At 36.5% G+C, this 16,761-nt stretch overlaps 5 protein-coding genes across 5 annotated transcripts; 1 reads left to right on the top strand and 4 right to left on the bottom strand.

Moving 5' to 3' along the window:
* Nucleotides 1-1,358: 1,358 nt before the first annotated feature.
* Nucleotides 1,359-2,112, bottom strand: EV154DRAFT_410530 (uncharacterized protein; the record flags this gene model as incomplete). The annotated part of the gene is made up of 2 exons (XM_051595404.1): nucleotides 1,359-1,797; nucleotides 1,859-2,112. 2 exons carry the CDS (start codon nucleotides 2,110-2,112, stop codon nucleotides 1,359-1,361), a joined length of 693 nt encoding a protein of 230 aa, XP_051463390.1.
* Nucleotides 2,113-2,242: 130 nt separating this feature from the next.
* On the bottom strand, nucleotides 2,243-3,556 carry EV154DRAFT_113626 (uncharacterized protein). The gene is made up of 2 exons (XM_051593916.1): nucleotides 3,125-3,556; nucleotides 2,243-3,056 (listed from the first exon to the last, which is right to left on the bottom strand). Exons 1-2 carry the CDS (start codon nucleotides 3,404-3,406, stop codon nucleotides 2,373-2,375), a joined length of 966 nt encoding a protein of 321 aa, XP_051463391.1. The 5' UTR covers nucleotides 3,407-3,556; the 3' UTR covers nucleotides 2,243-2,372.
* A 5,629-nt stretch (nucleotides 3,557-9,185) lies between these two features.
* Nucleotides 9,186-11,053, top strand: EV154DRAFT_475777 (uncharacterized protein; the record flags this gene model as incomplete). The annotated part of the gene is made up of 2 exons (XM_051597997.1): nucleotides 9,186-9,749; nucleotides 9,830-11,053. The coding sequence occupies 2 exons, from the start codon at nucleotides 9,186-9,188 to the stop codon at nucleotides 11,051-11,053; spliced, it is 1,788 nt and encodes a 595-aa protein (XP_051463392.1).
* A 423-nt stretch (nucleotides 11,054-11,476) lies between these two features.
* EV154DRAFT_433790 (uncharacterized protein) lies at nucleotides 11,477-13,213 on the bottom strand (the record flags this gene model as incomplete). Its single annotated transcript, XM_051596744.1, has 3 exons — nucleotides 12,633-13,213; nucleotides 12,281-12,570; nucleotides 11,477-12,215 (listed from the first exon to the last, which is right to left on the bottom strand). Exons 1-3 carry the CDS (start codon nucleotides 13,200-13,202, stop codon nucleotides 11,477-11,479), a joined length of 1,599 nt encoding a protein of 532 aa, XP_051463393.1. The 5' UTR covers nucleotides 13,203-13,213.
* Nucleotides 13,214-15,174: 1,961 nt separating this feature from the next.
* EV154DRAFT_535368 (Squalene/phytoene synthase) lies at nucleotides 15,175-16,061 on the bottom strand (the record flags this gene model as incomplete). The annotated part of the gene is made up of 5 exons (XM_051604068.1): nucleotides 15,175-15,303; nucleotides 15,359-15,514; nucleotides 15,570-15,806; nucleotides 15,864-15,962; nucleotides 16,017-16,061. 5 exons carry the CDS (start codon nucleotides 16,059-16,061, stop codon nucleotides 15,175-15,177), a joined length of 666 nt encoding a protein of 221 aa, XP_051463394.1.
* Nucleotides 16,062-16,761: the final 700 nt, after the last annotated feature.

Genomic DNA, 16,761 nt, shown 5'->3' on the forward strand with positions numbered 1-16,761 from the left:
TCTCGCTTTCATTTTCGGAAACAAGGGAAGAATTAGCAGAGCTCATAGAGGGTGTTCGTTGTCTGGATAATATAGAGCTTGCTATTGAAGTAGTGGCATATGACACACTGTATGGCGAATAAGGTCTACATTCTGGCGCTATATCCGGTGCACCTTGATACCAGGTATCCAATCGGTGATGCGTGCTGTGCTGTTCCTGAAGTTTGGTGGAGACTGAAAGTTCTTGCAAGGCTTTCAGCATTTTCTTTTGTTGTTCTTTTAAGCGTATTTGCTCAGAGGAGCTATTCACGTAGTGCATTTCGTACATGCTCATTTTATATTGATTGTAGATTGGAAAAAGGGATGTAAACCAAAAAGAAAATAGAAACAAATATAGCTTATATATTGCTGTGAAAATCAAGGAGCAGACAGCTTAATGATGGGTTAAGGAGATGGTAGAAATCTCCTCTTTGTACAACACTGTCTATTTTACCCCTCTCTCCTTTTTTGAATAATTGAATTAGACTCCTAATACATATATATAAAAAAAAATAGAGAGAATTCTATTTGAATTGAATTTATGTCTGTTTTGTATAAATTGTTTTCAATTATGTGCAAATTGAATTAAAAGCTGAAATTACATGTGTTTGGGAAGTAAATTATGCAATTTTTGACAAGACGGGGACTTAAAATAGCGGACAGGCAAAGGGTACCTGGTAAAATCCGGGCAAAGATTTCCTTTCATCTTGACAGGGCGGTCTACCAAACTGCTTGCATTATATTTAGCGAAATAAATGGGCTATTATTAAACAAGCGCGTTATTAAAAAAGAAGGTGTCTGATTTTTGACATGTCATGATCGTATCCACGTGTTGTCTCTAAATATCGCCTGATAACGCAAAAAAAAAAAAGGTTGGGAAATAATATTTATAAAAAAAAAATAGGTTATCATCACTAAGATGTATATATATCCCCATCTCGGAACAAGGGCCGTGTCTATCTTTTAAGAAAAATAGACTATTGTTTTTCTTATCCGCTTATCCCCCTACCCCTATAGCACGTTATTATTTAGGAACACTCCGATCGAATTTGACACATTTTTAAACAATAGCACTAGAAAATGATGTAATTTTAGACTAAATCATCGCAACTCGCCTCCGCTCACATAAAATTTTTCTATTTTGATCTTTAAGAAATTTTTTATTTTGGCGTAATAACGTGGAAAATTAGATTTCAGACATGTTAAAAAATATTAAGGGTGTTAAAAAGATGAAATTAATGAAGGGCATATAAAAACATAAAAAAAAAGGCGGGGGAAATAAATATATACAGTAAATAAGCAAAAAATAAGAAAAAAGTGTGGGGAAATATATAATGGTATTATCTCATGGAAGAGATGGAGGATTCACGTCTGGGACGACAGGAGGATTCGGAAGAAACCGAGCTTGCGGAACTGGTAGTATTACTTTTGGGAGCACACATTAATGGGAGGCGCTTACGAGGCAATTCAACCACGATTCTCTTACGACGGGTATTTTCACAACAGCTTGCATCACAAAACCATGATTCTTTAGAGTTTACAAATTCATCACTTAGTTCGCCGCTGGTAGGACAACAGTTTTGATGGAATGCCTTAGGGCAACCTTCACATCGCACCAAGACATTTCCTTGCCATGAATCCTTACGTTGGCATCCGGAACAATATAATTGAAGAACAGGTCTTTCTCTTTCATCAATCGTCTCTCTAGTGAAACCTGTAAGGTCGAGACGAGGAAGCTTACATGCAAAACCATAACCTTTATAATCACATCCATGCTTACTGTAAAGAAAAGAACATTAGTAAAAATAAACTAAATCATGCCTATTTGAAAAAAACTTACTTGCAAAGAGTGCGCTTTCCCCAAGGTCCAGGACGCCAATTGACACCTTCTGTTGTACCACAATAACGACACCAATCAATATTGGCTTTTGTTAATTTTTGATAGATGGTGGGTGTGGATGTAGGACGAGGCGAAGCCTTTGGTAAAAGACTATCGGTGTTATCGAGAAAAAGGCTATTTGTGGTGGTGTTGCTGAGGGGAGCTAAGCTTTCACATGATGATTTTTTACTGAGAGGATGAATGGTGGGATGCATGGATTTTTTATATTTCTTGGGAGTGTATTTAACAGGTGCTTTAAACTCTTCATCTTCTTCACTGGCAGACTCTTCCTCGATCTCGGAGGCGACTTCTTCTTCCCAAGAGGTTGTGGAGAATGAATCATCATCATCCGTAACTGTCTGCGTTTGAAATTCAGCGGGAAGATGGTTACCAAATCGGTTGTATTCCAGGGAGGATCTTGATAAAAGGGTAAAGGGTAAATAAACAAACTCACACGCACACACACTAGTTCTTATTACCTTTGCTCATCGTCTGAAGACTCTTCACCGGATGCATCCTCAAAATAATCACAATTAGATTCAAAGATGGCTTCGTTCTTTAATGTGGATGATAACGGAGAAGGGGGAGGGGTAGTATCAAAAGGTCTTGCAGAATGACGTTGCTTTTTCTTGATGCGGTCCTGTAAAACTGAATCTGAACAGCGACGCTTATTTTGTTGTTGTTGAGGATACAAGTTATATTCCAAGGCTGGAGGTGTAGGTAAGAACTCGTATTGAGAATGATTGAAGTCAAACTTTTTCAACGTCAAGGTGAAGGCAGGCTTGTTCTTTTTGGCCATCATCATGACTTCTTCATATGAGCTTGTGGTTGTTTGGTTTGAGTTGGTGCTTGTGGTGGCAAGATCAAGACCAAAATCAAAAAGATGAACATTATCGTCGAGAGATAAAAGATCACTTGGAGTTTCATGAGGTGAGAAGGTTTCAGATGGGGAAAAGTCGGACTCATTGTCACTTTGAGCACACGTGGAAGATGCAGAAGAAGCAGAATCATTTGAAGGAGACATTTCTCTGCCGTGAATCATGGCAGGAGAAAAGAATACATCCTTGACCAGATCTTTTTGGAAATCTTGCTCCACTGTATCATAGGTGATGGTTGCATTTTCTAGCGTATGATGAATAGGGATATGCATATTATGATACTATATAAAAAGCGGACATTAGATATATAAATATAATAATAAAAAAAGGGCAGACTCTTTTTACATACGTTGGAGCTTTGGACGACTGGTCTATTATAATAATAATAGCTGGATTGATAAAAGTCTAAAGAGGCGGCTGACATGGATGGTACTACAATAGGAGAAACCTCGGGAGACATGGAAGATGACCAAGCATCCTTGCCAGACGATTGGCGAGGAGCAATAGCCGGTGTAGATGGGATTCTATGATATGCAGGACGATAAACAGAATAATGTTGATTGTGACGTTGATATGACATATCAAATGTATTTTCTTGATGAGGATAAGGTTTGATGTTGGGATAACTCATTTTTGTATGGAAAGGAAAGGGGGTAGTTAAAGAAAGTACAAGAGGATGATTTTATTTTTTAATAAAAAAAAGAAGGAAATACAAAATAAAGAAGAGGTAAAATGGAGTTTGGGAATTTTATACGAGAGTGGGGATACACAAATAAAATTTGGGGGGTGGAGCAACACTCTTTTGGTAAGGGAAGATCCTTAATTTGGGGGGTTGCTAGGTAAGGGACAAATGTGTCACTGCGCGTGAACAGAATTTTATAGTACTAGAACTTTAAAATTCATTAGCTAAAAAGACCAATTTCTTTTTTACTGGGAAAGAACGTGCCATTTGGTCCCACTCATTTAATTTGTCAGTGCTCACACTCCGATTCAAATATTCTTTACTCATGTCCTAAAATGTTTCCCCCAATGCAAAATAACCCTAAATGCAAGGAGCCATCTTTTTCTGTTACAAAACCATTACCCAGCTCCATTCTATCCCCTTAATATCCTAGTCGGCAGATCCCCCATCAAGAAAATAAAGAAACAAAAAACAGAGCACATTGCAGCACTTTTAGGTTGTACACCTCGTGCTCAGACTCTATTTTTTTTTGTTTTTACATAAACAAAAAAGACTCTCCATTGTCTTTATTTGGCATAACACTTTCTCATAAAAGTCATTGCTGTCAGAGATACATCCACGTTGTATTCAGTTTCTACTCTATACTCGTGCCTTCCCATGTATGAAAATCACAAAAGAAAATAGAATAAAAAGAATCTCGTGACCCTAAATAGTCGCAAAGACCTGTTACACGTTATATTTTTGTAACCCGCCTATACGAAATCGTATCCGTTTTTGATTGTTATTTCCCAATCTGTGATCACTCAGCAGATCCCTTTTTTTTATATAATCGGCAGTATAAGGTGCCATTTTGATTTGTTGTGTGCATGCTGTTAAAATAAAGACAGCTTCTTTTTTTGTATGCGATAAGTTGTATGTGTAACGACTATATCTTGCTAGAGGATAAGGGGAGAGGGGCTATCTATTATAGATTCGATCTGGTAGTTATGCTCTTTTTTGGGTTTTGGCTGTCGGACATTGTGCCAGGAACAAATCAGTTACTTTATTTGCAAGGGTATATCATTGGTTAAAACTTTATTTGCCTCATAGTGTCAAAATATTCGATGCTTGTTATCACTACTTTTTAAGGACTTGATTTCTTGTTTTATCTGTACTAATGATAGGAAACTCAATTTTTATCTTGTGCTCTTATTTTTTATAATCCGTACATTCAGCTATATACTGCTGGTAATCAGTGAGGAAACATATGGACCAATCTTGTTTATAAAAAAGTTTCTTTTGTTTATTTTAATCACGTCCCTTTTACCAAACTCAGGCGTGGATTGAATCCGTGCTCAATCCGTGCTACAGGAAAACTGGAATTCTGAATGAAAAAGATGGAGACTTTTCGTTGGACGCATCTACACTTTTTGGGAGATAACATGATCTCTGCCAAAATAGTAATTTTTACTCTTCTGAATCGCACACAGTTGGAAAAAAAAAAAGAGTGATTTTGGCTGAACGATTTTTTTTTCGTGTACAACATAATTTAGAATATAATCTTGAGATTAAACTGCCACTGAAACAAGTCATGTGTAAACTTTACTGGCTGCCACTGTCTTAGTGGCCTGACTGAGATTCTGTGTGTGCAGTTTCCATGTGTTACAGGGCGGTATCAAGATCAAACTTCCCTCTAAAATCTTTTTTTTTTGAAGCCATGAGAAAAAGCACACTTGGACCTTTTTGTGTGGGAATTTCAGCAGAAAAGTTACAATAGGGTTAGTGCCCAATAATTCGAAGATCCTATTTTCTTTATTATTTCCGTCATACAAATTTACGGGCAATCTATAAATAAATTATCTGTCATACTTTGATGTAAATTAAACTTTGTCTGTTCCTGGGAGAAAATCAAGCTTATTGTTGCTTGCGGTGGCCCTACACCACCACTCAGGTCGGCAGGGACCGCCTGTCATTCCTCTTTTTTCTCTTTAAAAAGAATCAAATTTATTCCCGCCAGGCTTATAATCGTTTCTTTTCCTCTTTCTAAATATACACTTTTCGCCAAGCGCGCTTATATTTTTTTTTTATAGCGCCATGGAAACGAAAAGAATATCAAAAATATGTTTGGAACACCGTCGGCTGTCAATTTTCAGGGTAATTAGGTCTATTTTCAGCAGATTAATGTTTGTTTTGAAACTGGTTGAAAACCGGTTTATATTTCCTTGTCGGAATGCCATGTGTACCCGCCAACGCATAATGCTGTTTGATTAAAAGAACGTGGCAATTTTAGCTATGCAAGAAACATATGTTTGGACACCTTGATAGGACTTTAGAAAAAAAAAATTGGCGTGCATTTTTTTTTAGCCGCTATTTATATAGTACCAAAAAAAAAAAAAAAAAAAAAAAAAAAAAAAAAAAAAAAAAAAAAAAGATCGCACCATAAGCAAATAAGCAATTCGAACAAGAATAGACCTTTTTGACTAAAAGTTACGTAATAAGTTCAAGAAATACGGTCTGAGATTAAAATAAAAATGATTAGCGTGCATCTCCAAAAAATACTACTGACATAATCTCCTGTTGGATATAGAGTATCACTGCAGTTAATAGCGTTTTTGTTTAAAAAACACAAATACACATATGGATGTATCCCACAGTGCCCGAAGACCTTGACCGGGAATAACATAGTTAAGGGTTACTCAGACCTAAGGATAATTTTAATTTCAAAGACTGTAGTTAAAATTCTGAAGTTGCATTTTATTTATTCGTTACCTTTTTTTTTTTGCTTTAATGTATCATTTCAAGTATGTGTTTACCATTAGCTGACATAGACCCAAATTATGAAATGCGTGGTATCCAATCTTAATAAGTCTCGTGTATACTATTTGTATAGTAGGTGACCAATAACAATTTATGATAACCCATAAATAGTAAACTATAGAAGAAACTTGGTATAAGGCTAATGCCCAATATAAAGCCTCCTTCTCTTCACCAATAAAGCTTAATTTTACTTATGGTTAAAGAATTCGATAAAAGCAAACTTGACAAAAATAAAAGGAGGTCTGCCGACAGACAAGTGTAACATTTCGGCTTCTACAAGCTCCGGTCATTCTGAACAAAAAGAGACCGACTATAATAAGAGAAATACTTACGTCCTATAATTAAATAATGTTTTGAATTAACAAACTGAATTTCTTGTACCTGCTGCAACTAATTTACTCGAGATATCCACTCCTGAAAGCAGTAACTCTTTACAGAAAGGCCAAATTTTCGTGAAGAGAGTGATCTCAAAAAGACGATGTTACTCATGCTGATTTAGTGAACAAGTAATTTTTAAAAAGCTTAAGAGATTATAGTGTTCAGTTCAATTATTTTGAGAAAATGCTGTCTGATTTTTGACAATGGCAGCTTTTACACCCCGATGTTAGATATGCTTATTGTATTATAAGGTCGATTGAATAATGGTAACATTGGTATCATTTTATTTTTTAATGAAATATTAACACACATACACACTCTCTCTCTTTCTACCAAGGTTTCTCTATGTCATGTGATACACAGAAATTGACGTACTATATAAATAACTATAATAGTCTGGCTATGACCTTGAGTTGAAGTAGTAGGTACTTATTTTAGAGTATTGTATTATTATCTGTGGTCAAATCGGCTTTTTTCCTTATTTTCCCTAATTTTAATAAAAATAAAAAGTAAATCACAAGTTAATGATGAAGAAATTATGCACACATAATGTTTTATACATTTGTCAAGTAGTAAACATAGATAGATGCAACAATATTAAGAGACAAACGGCGGGAGCATAGATCTTTCTATTTAAAATCTAGAACTAGCACAAGTGTTAATACAGAAAATACAATAACAATGCTAACATTTGCCCCATTGCATATTACAAAATATCAACATATTCACTGCATGCAAGCGTCTTAGATGACGAATTGCATTTGCTTGAACCGCAGCAAACATCTTTTACGCCTGATATTGTCGACAACGATATATTTCAGGAAACGTTGGAAATTCCCAAAATAAACTTTAAAGTATTTTGCAACGATAGTATGAGTAAAATATCTTTGAAGCTACTTATTCTCATCATTAAAACAAAATCGCTTTTACTGTTACTCTGCTTGATTTCAATGAGGTTGAACCTACAGTTCAACAGGTAGTAAAACATATTGAACAATGGTGTTCACAATTCGTTCATAGACAAATCAAAAAGTCACACAGATAAAATAGTTCATTGAGAAAACTTTTTATTATTTGCTTGTACATAGTAGAATTTATTATTGCCTCATATAATTATTTTCAACAAGAGCAAAGCTCATGGTCATTCATCGTTCATCAAATAGCCTATCAGTTAAAATAAATGTCTCCAATATTGCCGTATTCAATTACTGTGGTTCATATACCACAGAACGGCTCGTGTTGGAGATGAACGTAAAACTTAGTGCATATATCAGAAAGACCGGTAATGTTATTAGCCATACTTCCTCGCCCGCAGCAAGGAGAATTTGATGAAAAAAAAAAAAAAAAAAAAAAAAAAAAAAAAAAAAAAAAAAAAAAAAAAAAAAAAAAAAAACCAAAGTAGGCTCGTTTAAGTAAATTTTAGTCGTCATTAACAAAAATCTCATTGCATTGGTAGGAAAGAAAATAAAAATGCGGTATAATCATTTTTAAGAAACTTGTCCGGCGTTACAGTGTTAATAAAGGGCCATACTAGCGGTTTGCCTTAATAGAAACTACTCAAGACTTATTTATAATTAATCAATTAGGTCGAATCGAGACCAAATCGGTGCGTTAAACGTTGCTGTGGTTTTTTTTTAGCTTTACCTTCAAATGATGGTCTAACTCATCTTCTTCGTTTCCGAAGTCTGGTTTAAAAATAAGACAGGCTAGCTACTAAATTTACTCAATCAAATATACTTTGGCCTAGCAAAATGTGTTCAAAGTTCGACTTATCCAATAATCTTATGCAAGTCAGATTTATTATACAAGAATTTCCGAGAGGGCCGGTAACTAATTTTTTTCTGTGACAAATGTCACTAGAACCAAAATTTTCGGGGGGCAAAAAAAAGGGCCAGATCCACAAGTCGATTAAAAAAAAACAGCAAGTGCGAATAAAAAAAAAAAAAAAAAAGAAAGAAAAAAACTTTTATTTGATTTATATGTTTATATAAATATGCACAGGCTTATTATGTGTGGAACTACAAACTTAAATGCAAAGTTGATCCACGGTAGTATGCATACATGATATTGTTAGGTCTAATTTTCAAATAGGATAATCTTACCAATTACCGAGTTGTAGAATATTTCACGTCGTACTCAATCCATTTGAGGCAATCCTTCACATTTCCTGAGAGCCATTTTTAAACTTACGTTGATTCTTTTATTTCTTTCCAATTGCTGCGGAAACAATTCGTTGGGTTTTTCTTGTCAAGAAATGGCTCGAAGGTATGGAGTATGTGGCATTACGTTTGAGTGTGAGTGTAATAATATGTTTAGTAATCTCTTTCTAAAATGTCGGTTTTTCTTTCAGTGTTAAAAAGTCTCCATTTAAAATATAATAAAAAAAGGGTTATACTACCAATAATGGTTATAAAGACCTATAAATAATCCATTTTTGTTTGAAAGCGTACGGTGTAACCACTTTTAATGATATATATTACCTTCACTGTCCTCTACTTCTCTTTGTACTTTAATCGCTCTTTCCTTTTCCTTACAACCTCCAATCCCATTCCTTATGCTTTTTACCAGCTCATTATTCCTTATCGCTGGTGCTGCTCAAGCTTATGCTGCTACTACCACTAGTAGCAGTTTCGCTCCTCAATTTTCTCCTATCTTTCCCAACATGAAGAAGGCTACTGGCGTTGTCACCTCTTACAATCCCAATCAGTATAAGCCTACTGATACTTTGGACACCTCAGGATTAAGTGGTTATCCTAATCCCTGGGAAGCTCCTAGCACCACCTCTGCTGAAGTCAAGGCTGCCTACAACTTGATTAATTGGTCTAAGGTCCCCAAAGCCCCCGTCAGAAAGCAAAAATCTAACGGTGACTGGGTATCTGATTCTGATGGTGATTCTGATCCTTATTGTTGGTGGTCTTCCACTAATTGTCTCTCCCCCAAGGCTTCTTATTTACCTGATGATATTTACACATGTCCCAAGAAGGGTGACTGGGGTTTAAATTACGATGATGGACCTTTCAACAGATACACTGACGAAAACGCGAAGAAGGAAAATCCTTACGCCGAGCCTGCTCTCTACAATTTCTTGCAAAAGACTGAGCAAAAGTCCACTCTTTTCGTAAGTGAGCAAAAAATGTATTTATCGCATGATTTTCATATTAATCATCCTTTTTTTTTTTTTTTTTTTTTTTTTTGTAGTACATTGGTTCCAATGTTGCTACTTACCCTGCTGCTGCTAAGCGTGGTTTAAATGATGGTCATCAACTCTGTTCTCATACTTGGTCTCATCCTGTTATGACTACTCAAACTAACATCCAAATTGTTGCTGAACTTTACTGGACCCTTAAGGCTATCAAGGAAGCTACTGGTGTTACCGTCAAGTGCTGGCGTCCTCCTCAAGGTGATGTTGATGATCGTGTTCGTTCCATTGCCTGGCAAATGGGTATGAGAACCATTCTTTGGGATGAAGATACCAACGATTGGGCTATGCCTGCTCCTGGTGGAGGTGATCTTGCCCCCAAGAAGGTCGATGCTTACTTTGCAGGTTTGATCAAGAACGAAAAGGCCGGAAAATACAAGACTGGTCACATTGTTCTTGAACACGAACTTAACAGTGCCACCGTAAACATGTCTATGTTTTGGATGCCCAAGATTCAAGCTGTCTTCAATGTTGTCCCTGCTTTAACCTGTAACAACATTCTTCAACCTTATTGGGAAGAAAACTTTGTTTACCCCGCCGGTAACTCTGGTCCTTCTCCCCCTGCTTCTACTACCACTGCTTCTCCTGCTCCTGTTCCCACTGGCTCTCCTTCTACATGTACTCCCGGCTCATTTGGTTTAGGTCAAGGTGATGGTTACAACGGTGCTTGTTGTAACGACCAATCTGACTGTTTGGATGATTGTCTTAGTGGGTCTTGTAACGGTGAGGCTAACCCTAATGCACCCGTCACAACCGCTCCTCCTGCTACTGCTACCACTGCTTCTCCCGCTCCTGTTCCTACCGGTTCTCCTTCCACATGTACCGCCGGTTCATTTGGTTTAGGTCAAGGTGATGGCTACAATGGTGCTTGTTGTAAGGACCAATCTGATTGTTTAGATGACTGTCTTAGCGGATCTTGTAACGGTTTAGTTAACCCTAACAAGCCTGTTACTACCACCACCAAGAAGACTACTACTACTACCAAGAAGACTACCACTACTACTAAGAAGGCTACCACTACTACCAAGAAGGCTACCACTACTACCAAGAAAGCTACCACCACCACCAAGAAGGCTACCACCACCACCAAGAAACCCACTGCTACTGCCAGCTGTATTGCTGGTGCCAGAGGAAAGAAGAAGGGAAACGGTAAGACCGGTTACTGTTGTTCCTCTAGCGACGATTGTCTTGAAACCTGTCGTAGCGGTACCTGTGGTTTATAAATTTCCACTCCTCACTGATAGTTAGAAACTTTACCACATTTAATATGATCCCTTTATAATACTTTTTTTGTTACAGAGATGTAAATAAAATTACATAATTCTTCTTAATTCATTCTATATTTCCTTTGCCTTTAATGCAATTGTATAAATGTATACATACTTTGTAACAACAAATACGTTAAGCAATGTGATACAAACTGGCAGAGATTGTTACAAATGCCAAATAATTGCGCTGCTAAAAGAAGATCTCAGTTGTCCCATGCCATTATTTCAATCATCTCTGTCAAATCTTTTGACAGATTCAATCTAACCATTGTAGGTAAAGTTTAAAAATATTTATACAAGAAATCAGGTAGGTTCTGCTTTAATAAAAAAAATTAAATAATACATTGATTCTAACAACAACAACAAAAAACTACAAGCCTATACGTCACACGCGGTACCTCGACAGACATCAAGGCAATCATCGCTTGTGGTGCAACAATAACCAATTTTACCATCGCCTAGCTTTTTACCGCTGGAGCCGGCAATACATGAACCAGCAGAAGGAGTAGGTTTAATCGTGGTAGCCTTTGTAGTTGTAGTTTTTTTAGTGGTAGTTTTTGTAGAAATGGTACGAGTAGTTGTACCAGGTTTGGCTGTGGTAATTGTACTGGTTCTAATTGTATTTACTGGGGTATTAGTAGCAACGGGGTTGGTAGGGCCGGTACAAGCTCCCCCAAGACAGTTGTCAAGACAGTCTTGTTCAGTCTTACAACAATACCCGCCATAACCGTCTCCAAAGCCATAACCAAACGATCCTGGTAAACAGTTTGCATTTGAAGGTACTGAGGAATCTGCCGATGTTGTTGTTTCCGCCTTTGTAGTTGTTGCAGTTACAGTATACGTGGCAGGGGGATTTACGGGATTTGTGATGGGGTATACAAAATTTGTCTCCCAATAAGGCTGGGTAATACCATTACATGCCAAAGCAGGAACCACATTAAAAACATTCTGAATTTTTGGTAACCAAAACATGGACATATTTACAGTGGCACTATTCAATTCATGCTGAAGGACAATATGCCCAGCTGTATCTTTACCAGAATTGTAAGCATTGATCCAACCTTGAAAATAAGAGTCCACTACTTTGGGAGAAAGGCTTCCTCCACCAGGTGCAGGCCTAAATGAGTTAAAAAGGTGATTAGAAAGGGTTTAATTGTTTTAATAAAACACAAGTCAGCTTACATGGCCCAATCGTTAGTATCTGCGTCCCAAAGAATATTTCGCATGCCCATCTGCCAAGCAATAGCACGTACACGATCATCAACATCACCTTGAGGAGGACGGAAACATTTAGAGGTGACACCCGTAGCCGCCTTAATTGCTTTCAGCGTCCAATAGAATTCAGCAACAATTTGAGAATTTGTCTGGGTAGTAAGAGGAGGATGAGACCAAGTGTGCACGCAAAGATGATGTCCATCATTTAAACCACGTTTTGCTGCAGCGGGGTAATTGACGACATTAGAACCAATATACTACACAAAGAAAAGAAAAGATTTAGAAAAGACATTATTTTTCTTTCTGACAGGATACTTACAAAAAGTGAAGAGTGTGCATTATGAGTAGCTAAAAAATTATAAAGAACAGGTTCAGCGTACGGATTTTCTATAGCAGCGTTAGAATCCGTGTATCTATTGAACGGTCCATCGTCATGGTTAAGACCCCAATCTCCCTTATTGGGACAGGTGTAAATATCAGGAGGTAAATAAGATGCCTTAGGAGTACGGCAATTAGTGGAAGACCACCAGCAGTAAGGATCAGTTGCACCGTCAGACTTAACTACCCAAGTACCATCCGGATTTTGTTTTCTAACAGGCGCATTGGGTACTTTGCTCCAGTCAATTGAATTATATGCAGCCAAGACCTCCGCAGAATTCGTAGGAGGTGCCGCCCATGGCTCAGGAAATCCAGTAAGAGGTTCAGTGGATAATGTGGCAGAAATATCATAAGGTCCGGGATTATACGATGTAACCACACCGGTGGGTGTCTTGAGATTAGGAAAGATCGGAGAGAATTGAGGAGCATACCCGCTACTAGTGATTGTTGCTGAGTTAACTTGTTGCCAAACAATGGCACTGAAAAAGACGACTGAATAAGAAATCAACATTAAATATTGTCACTACGAAAATAAATAATAGAAAAAAAAAAGGACAAAGAAAGAAAAAAAAAGAAAAGAAAAGATGAACAAAATAAAAAGGGAGACCGATGAGATTAAACACAGCTTTTATTCATTTTTTAAATCATTGATAATCAACACTATGTTGAAAACCTATAACTGTAAGAGAAACAGCTTAAAATACCCCATTTTGAATTTTCTTTATAAAAATAATTGATCGTCATACAGCACAATTTGGGAATCACACACAAAAGATTTAAAATAGATTTCTCCTGTTGCTGTATAAACTTTTTAAAACGAAAAATACTCCTATTATTAATTTTTAATATACAACGTTTTCATGATATGAATTTTATTTAAGTCCAAAATAAAGAGAATCGTTAAATAGGTAGGCCCATCGGGAAAGAAGTATAAAGAAGGGATACTCACATTTTTTCTTCTCTCGCAAAGACTGTCCCCGGGTGAAATACTTAATCACCCTTACTAAATTTAATATTACTTACTGCACTCCTTTTATAATCTCTGAATGAAAATGTAGAAAGAAAGAATACAAGTCTATTTAGTAAAATTATAATAAACTGGAAATTCGAGTTGAGCTGTTCCAACATGGCATTTTTTAGACCCCACCCCTCTCAATTTAGGAGGATCTTTTGGCCAATTACCATCTATTTGTGTCTATCTATTTATGTCGTAATTATCAATTGGCGCGCCACAAACATGGTTATTTATGTGTAACAAACAATACCTATCTCTAATCTTGCATAGATGTTCATGTCTAAAGTTTCAAACTCATAAAGTTGTTCAAGAAAATAAAAACCACCCATAGGCATTGCAACTACTGTATGCGACATCTTTTTTTTTATGAAGCACAACACTCTTTTCTTGAATTGTGCGACACTGTTTTCTAAAAACATATGACACTCTTTTTTTACGAATTCATTTTGGGCAAAAGGTGTATTCTTTAAGCTGACCAATTGAACTTCAGAAAAGTGACCAATTGACGGTGGGGTTGAAGAGCGCCCAAATGACTCGGGTGTCAAGACAGATTTTTTTTCTTGTCGTATGCTCATAACATTTTCTTAGTGGCTATGATCATCAGTTAATACTTGATTTACGAATGCAATTTATCTGTGCTACCTTGAGGAGGCATACACAAAGTGAGAACGAGGGCAGACGTGCACTTCTAAAATAAAGTGATTTCCCATTCTTAGTCATCGCTTTTGCACTGTTTTCTTTTTTTGTGAACAACGACAAATATGGGGTTTCGCCTTTTTAGTTAAGAATGAAATACGGTGTCTACTCATTTTTTTACTCCCGTTGTTTAGGTAATAGTTAAACAGTTGTCTCAAATGACGGGAATCTATCATTTTTAAAAATTGTTTCAGTGCTTCTTGAGACGAGAGATTAATTTCAAACAATCGTGCTAGTGCTACCAGCGACTCGGAGCCAAAAGTCGCATTTTTCAAATGTTAATTCTTACGACCTCCCATATATTGATATTGAGAAATATCGTATCAAACCATTGTCACACTACTTCCAAATAGAGACCAGAAAGGGAGCAGACGTATTCTTATGCCTCGTCAATAGTATATCGATCTTTCGTGTCGTTTTTTGGGTTGACGGATTGATTGATTATCCAACTGAAATAAACATTCAACCTGCACCAATAAATTGGAATGTCCAACCATAGTTGTCGTATGAGCTGATGTTTTTGTCCGTTAATTCTTCATTGTTCTGAATATCAATCCTTACTCGAAATTACTCCTGATTATAAATATACACATATCCATAATGGGGAATAAAGAATAATACACTTTTTAGATAATCAACTTTTAGGGCTATTAAAAGCTCCTTTTACCTTTTCCACACCTCATTGACCCTTTAAGGACATACATTAAAGACAGTAGGCGATTTTTATATGATGATTAGGTTAATTTATATACACATTCTAAGTGGAGATTTTTTAAATGGTTCTAGTTTTAAATTGTTTCCACATAATTAAAGGCAATTTCCAATCCTTCTTCTGTAACTTGATATCAAATACATTGAAGTTCGCCTTTTCAAGATTTTCCAAGTACTTGACATGAGGGACCTACAAATGCTCATGAATATCACTTTAGTATTTTTTTTTAATAAGACAAACTTACAGCTGATAGTAAAGCTGGGAAAGCAGCATCGGGGATTTGATCAAGTAAAGATCTTGCCGTGAGCAGTTGATCATATGCGGCAGTTGCGACATCATAGACGGCATCTTCCATACCATCAATTTCTCCACGGAAGACATTTTCTTGGGAGATATCATGCTAAATAGTTTTTAGATACATTGACTCCAGTCCTTCTATTTTTTTATTTCAATACCTTTGCTGTGATTTCTGCAGGCAAAACAAGACGCTTTTGACTAACATGGAACGGCAATGAACGTAAAAAGGTAGAAATACCAATCATTTTTCCAATGTGACTGATAGCGTGATCTGCATTAACATCCTTGACACCCAGTGATTCTAATTGAAGATATAATAAACTGGATTGGGTATTTTCAGAATAGGTTTCCATATCCTTAATGGTCATAAATTGGTGGTCATCCAAATTACTCGTCTAGAATTATTATCAGTTTCTTGAACATATTTTGTAAAACAACTGCTATTTCCTCACTCTTTCTGTAATGATACGCTTCATCCACATGGCTGACATATTTGATGTTTTTAATGCTTCTGATAAAGCTAAAGCAATAGGCTGTTCTGGTGGATTTCCCTATTGATTGTGGTAAATAAAATGGTAATCGCTCTCCAAAATAATCTCACTTACGGCATAGATTTTATCGATGGTGTCTTTCCAAAAGCTCATTCTCATTTTGCCAATTTCAGGCTTTGACACATTTTCACGAATTGAAGCTAATTCCACATTAAAGGCTCTGATAGCATACTGGGTATCTCTTAACTCGGCTGGAAAAAAAGGTATACAAAGATAACCTTCGTAATCTCGTTGTCTACAATAAATGAGTCATACTTGTACTTTCTACAGTCTTCAAGTTTGTGGTTTACCTGACAGAATCTTTGCAATATTTCAAAGCATTTTTCATGCGCTCAGGGCTTACTGTGGTCGAGTAATTTCTTGAAGAAGCATTTTTTAAATGAACAGAGAGACGGGCTCTTGACTGAAGTACTAAGCTCATGTGTAATAATGTAAGGTAAGTTAAGGCTCAACGTCTTTCTAGCCGCCAGGGTTTAAATATAAAAAGCCACCACGTTTAAACTCAGGGTTGTCTAAAGAACGAATCAAGGTTCGTTATCAAAACAGCATTAGGTATTACCTTTGTCTATAATGCTCAAATGCAAGGTACTCCGTGATATGTCGAGTGGCTCATTGTATTATCCTACCTTCCAATGATTAAGATACGGTTCGTAAGCGGTAACAAACCCATATTTTTTTACAGCGATAGGCCAAATCTAAGTTTATAGGCAAGGAAAAAATGATCCCCCGGAGACTCACATTGGGTTAGTTTACTAATATATGTTAATCTAAAGGTAGTAAAATACTACTAGAACGTTAA

The sequence above is a fragment of the Mucor mucedo genome (assembly GCF_025094135.1).
Source record: "Mucor mucedo strain NRRL 3635 chromosome Unknown EV154scaffold_2, whole genome shotgun sequence".
Taxonomy (NCBI): Eukaryota; Fungi; Mucoromycota; class Mucoromycetes; order Mucorales; family Mucoraceae; genus Mucor; species Mucor mucedo.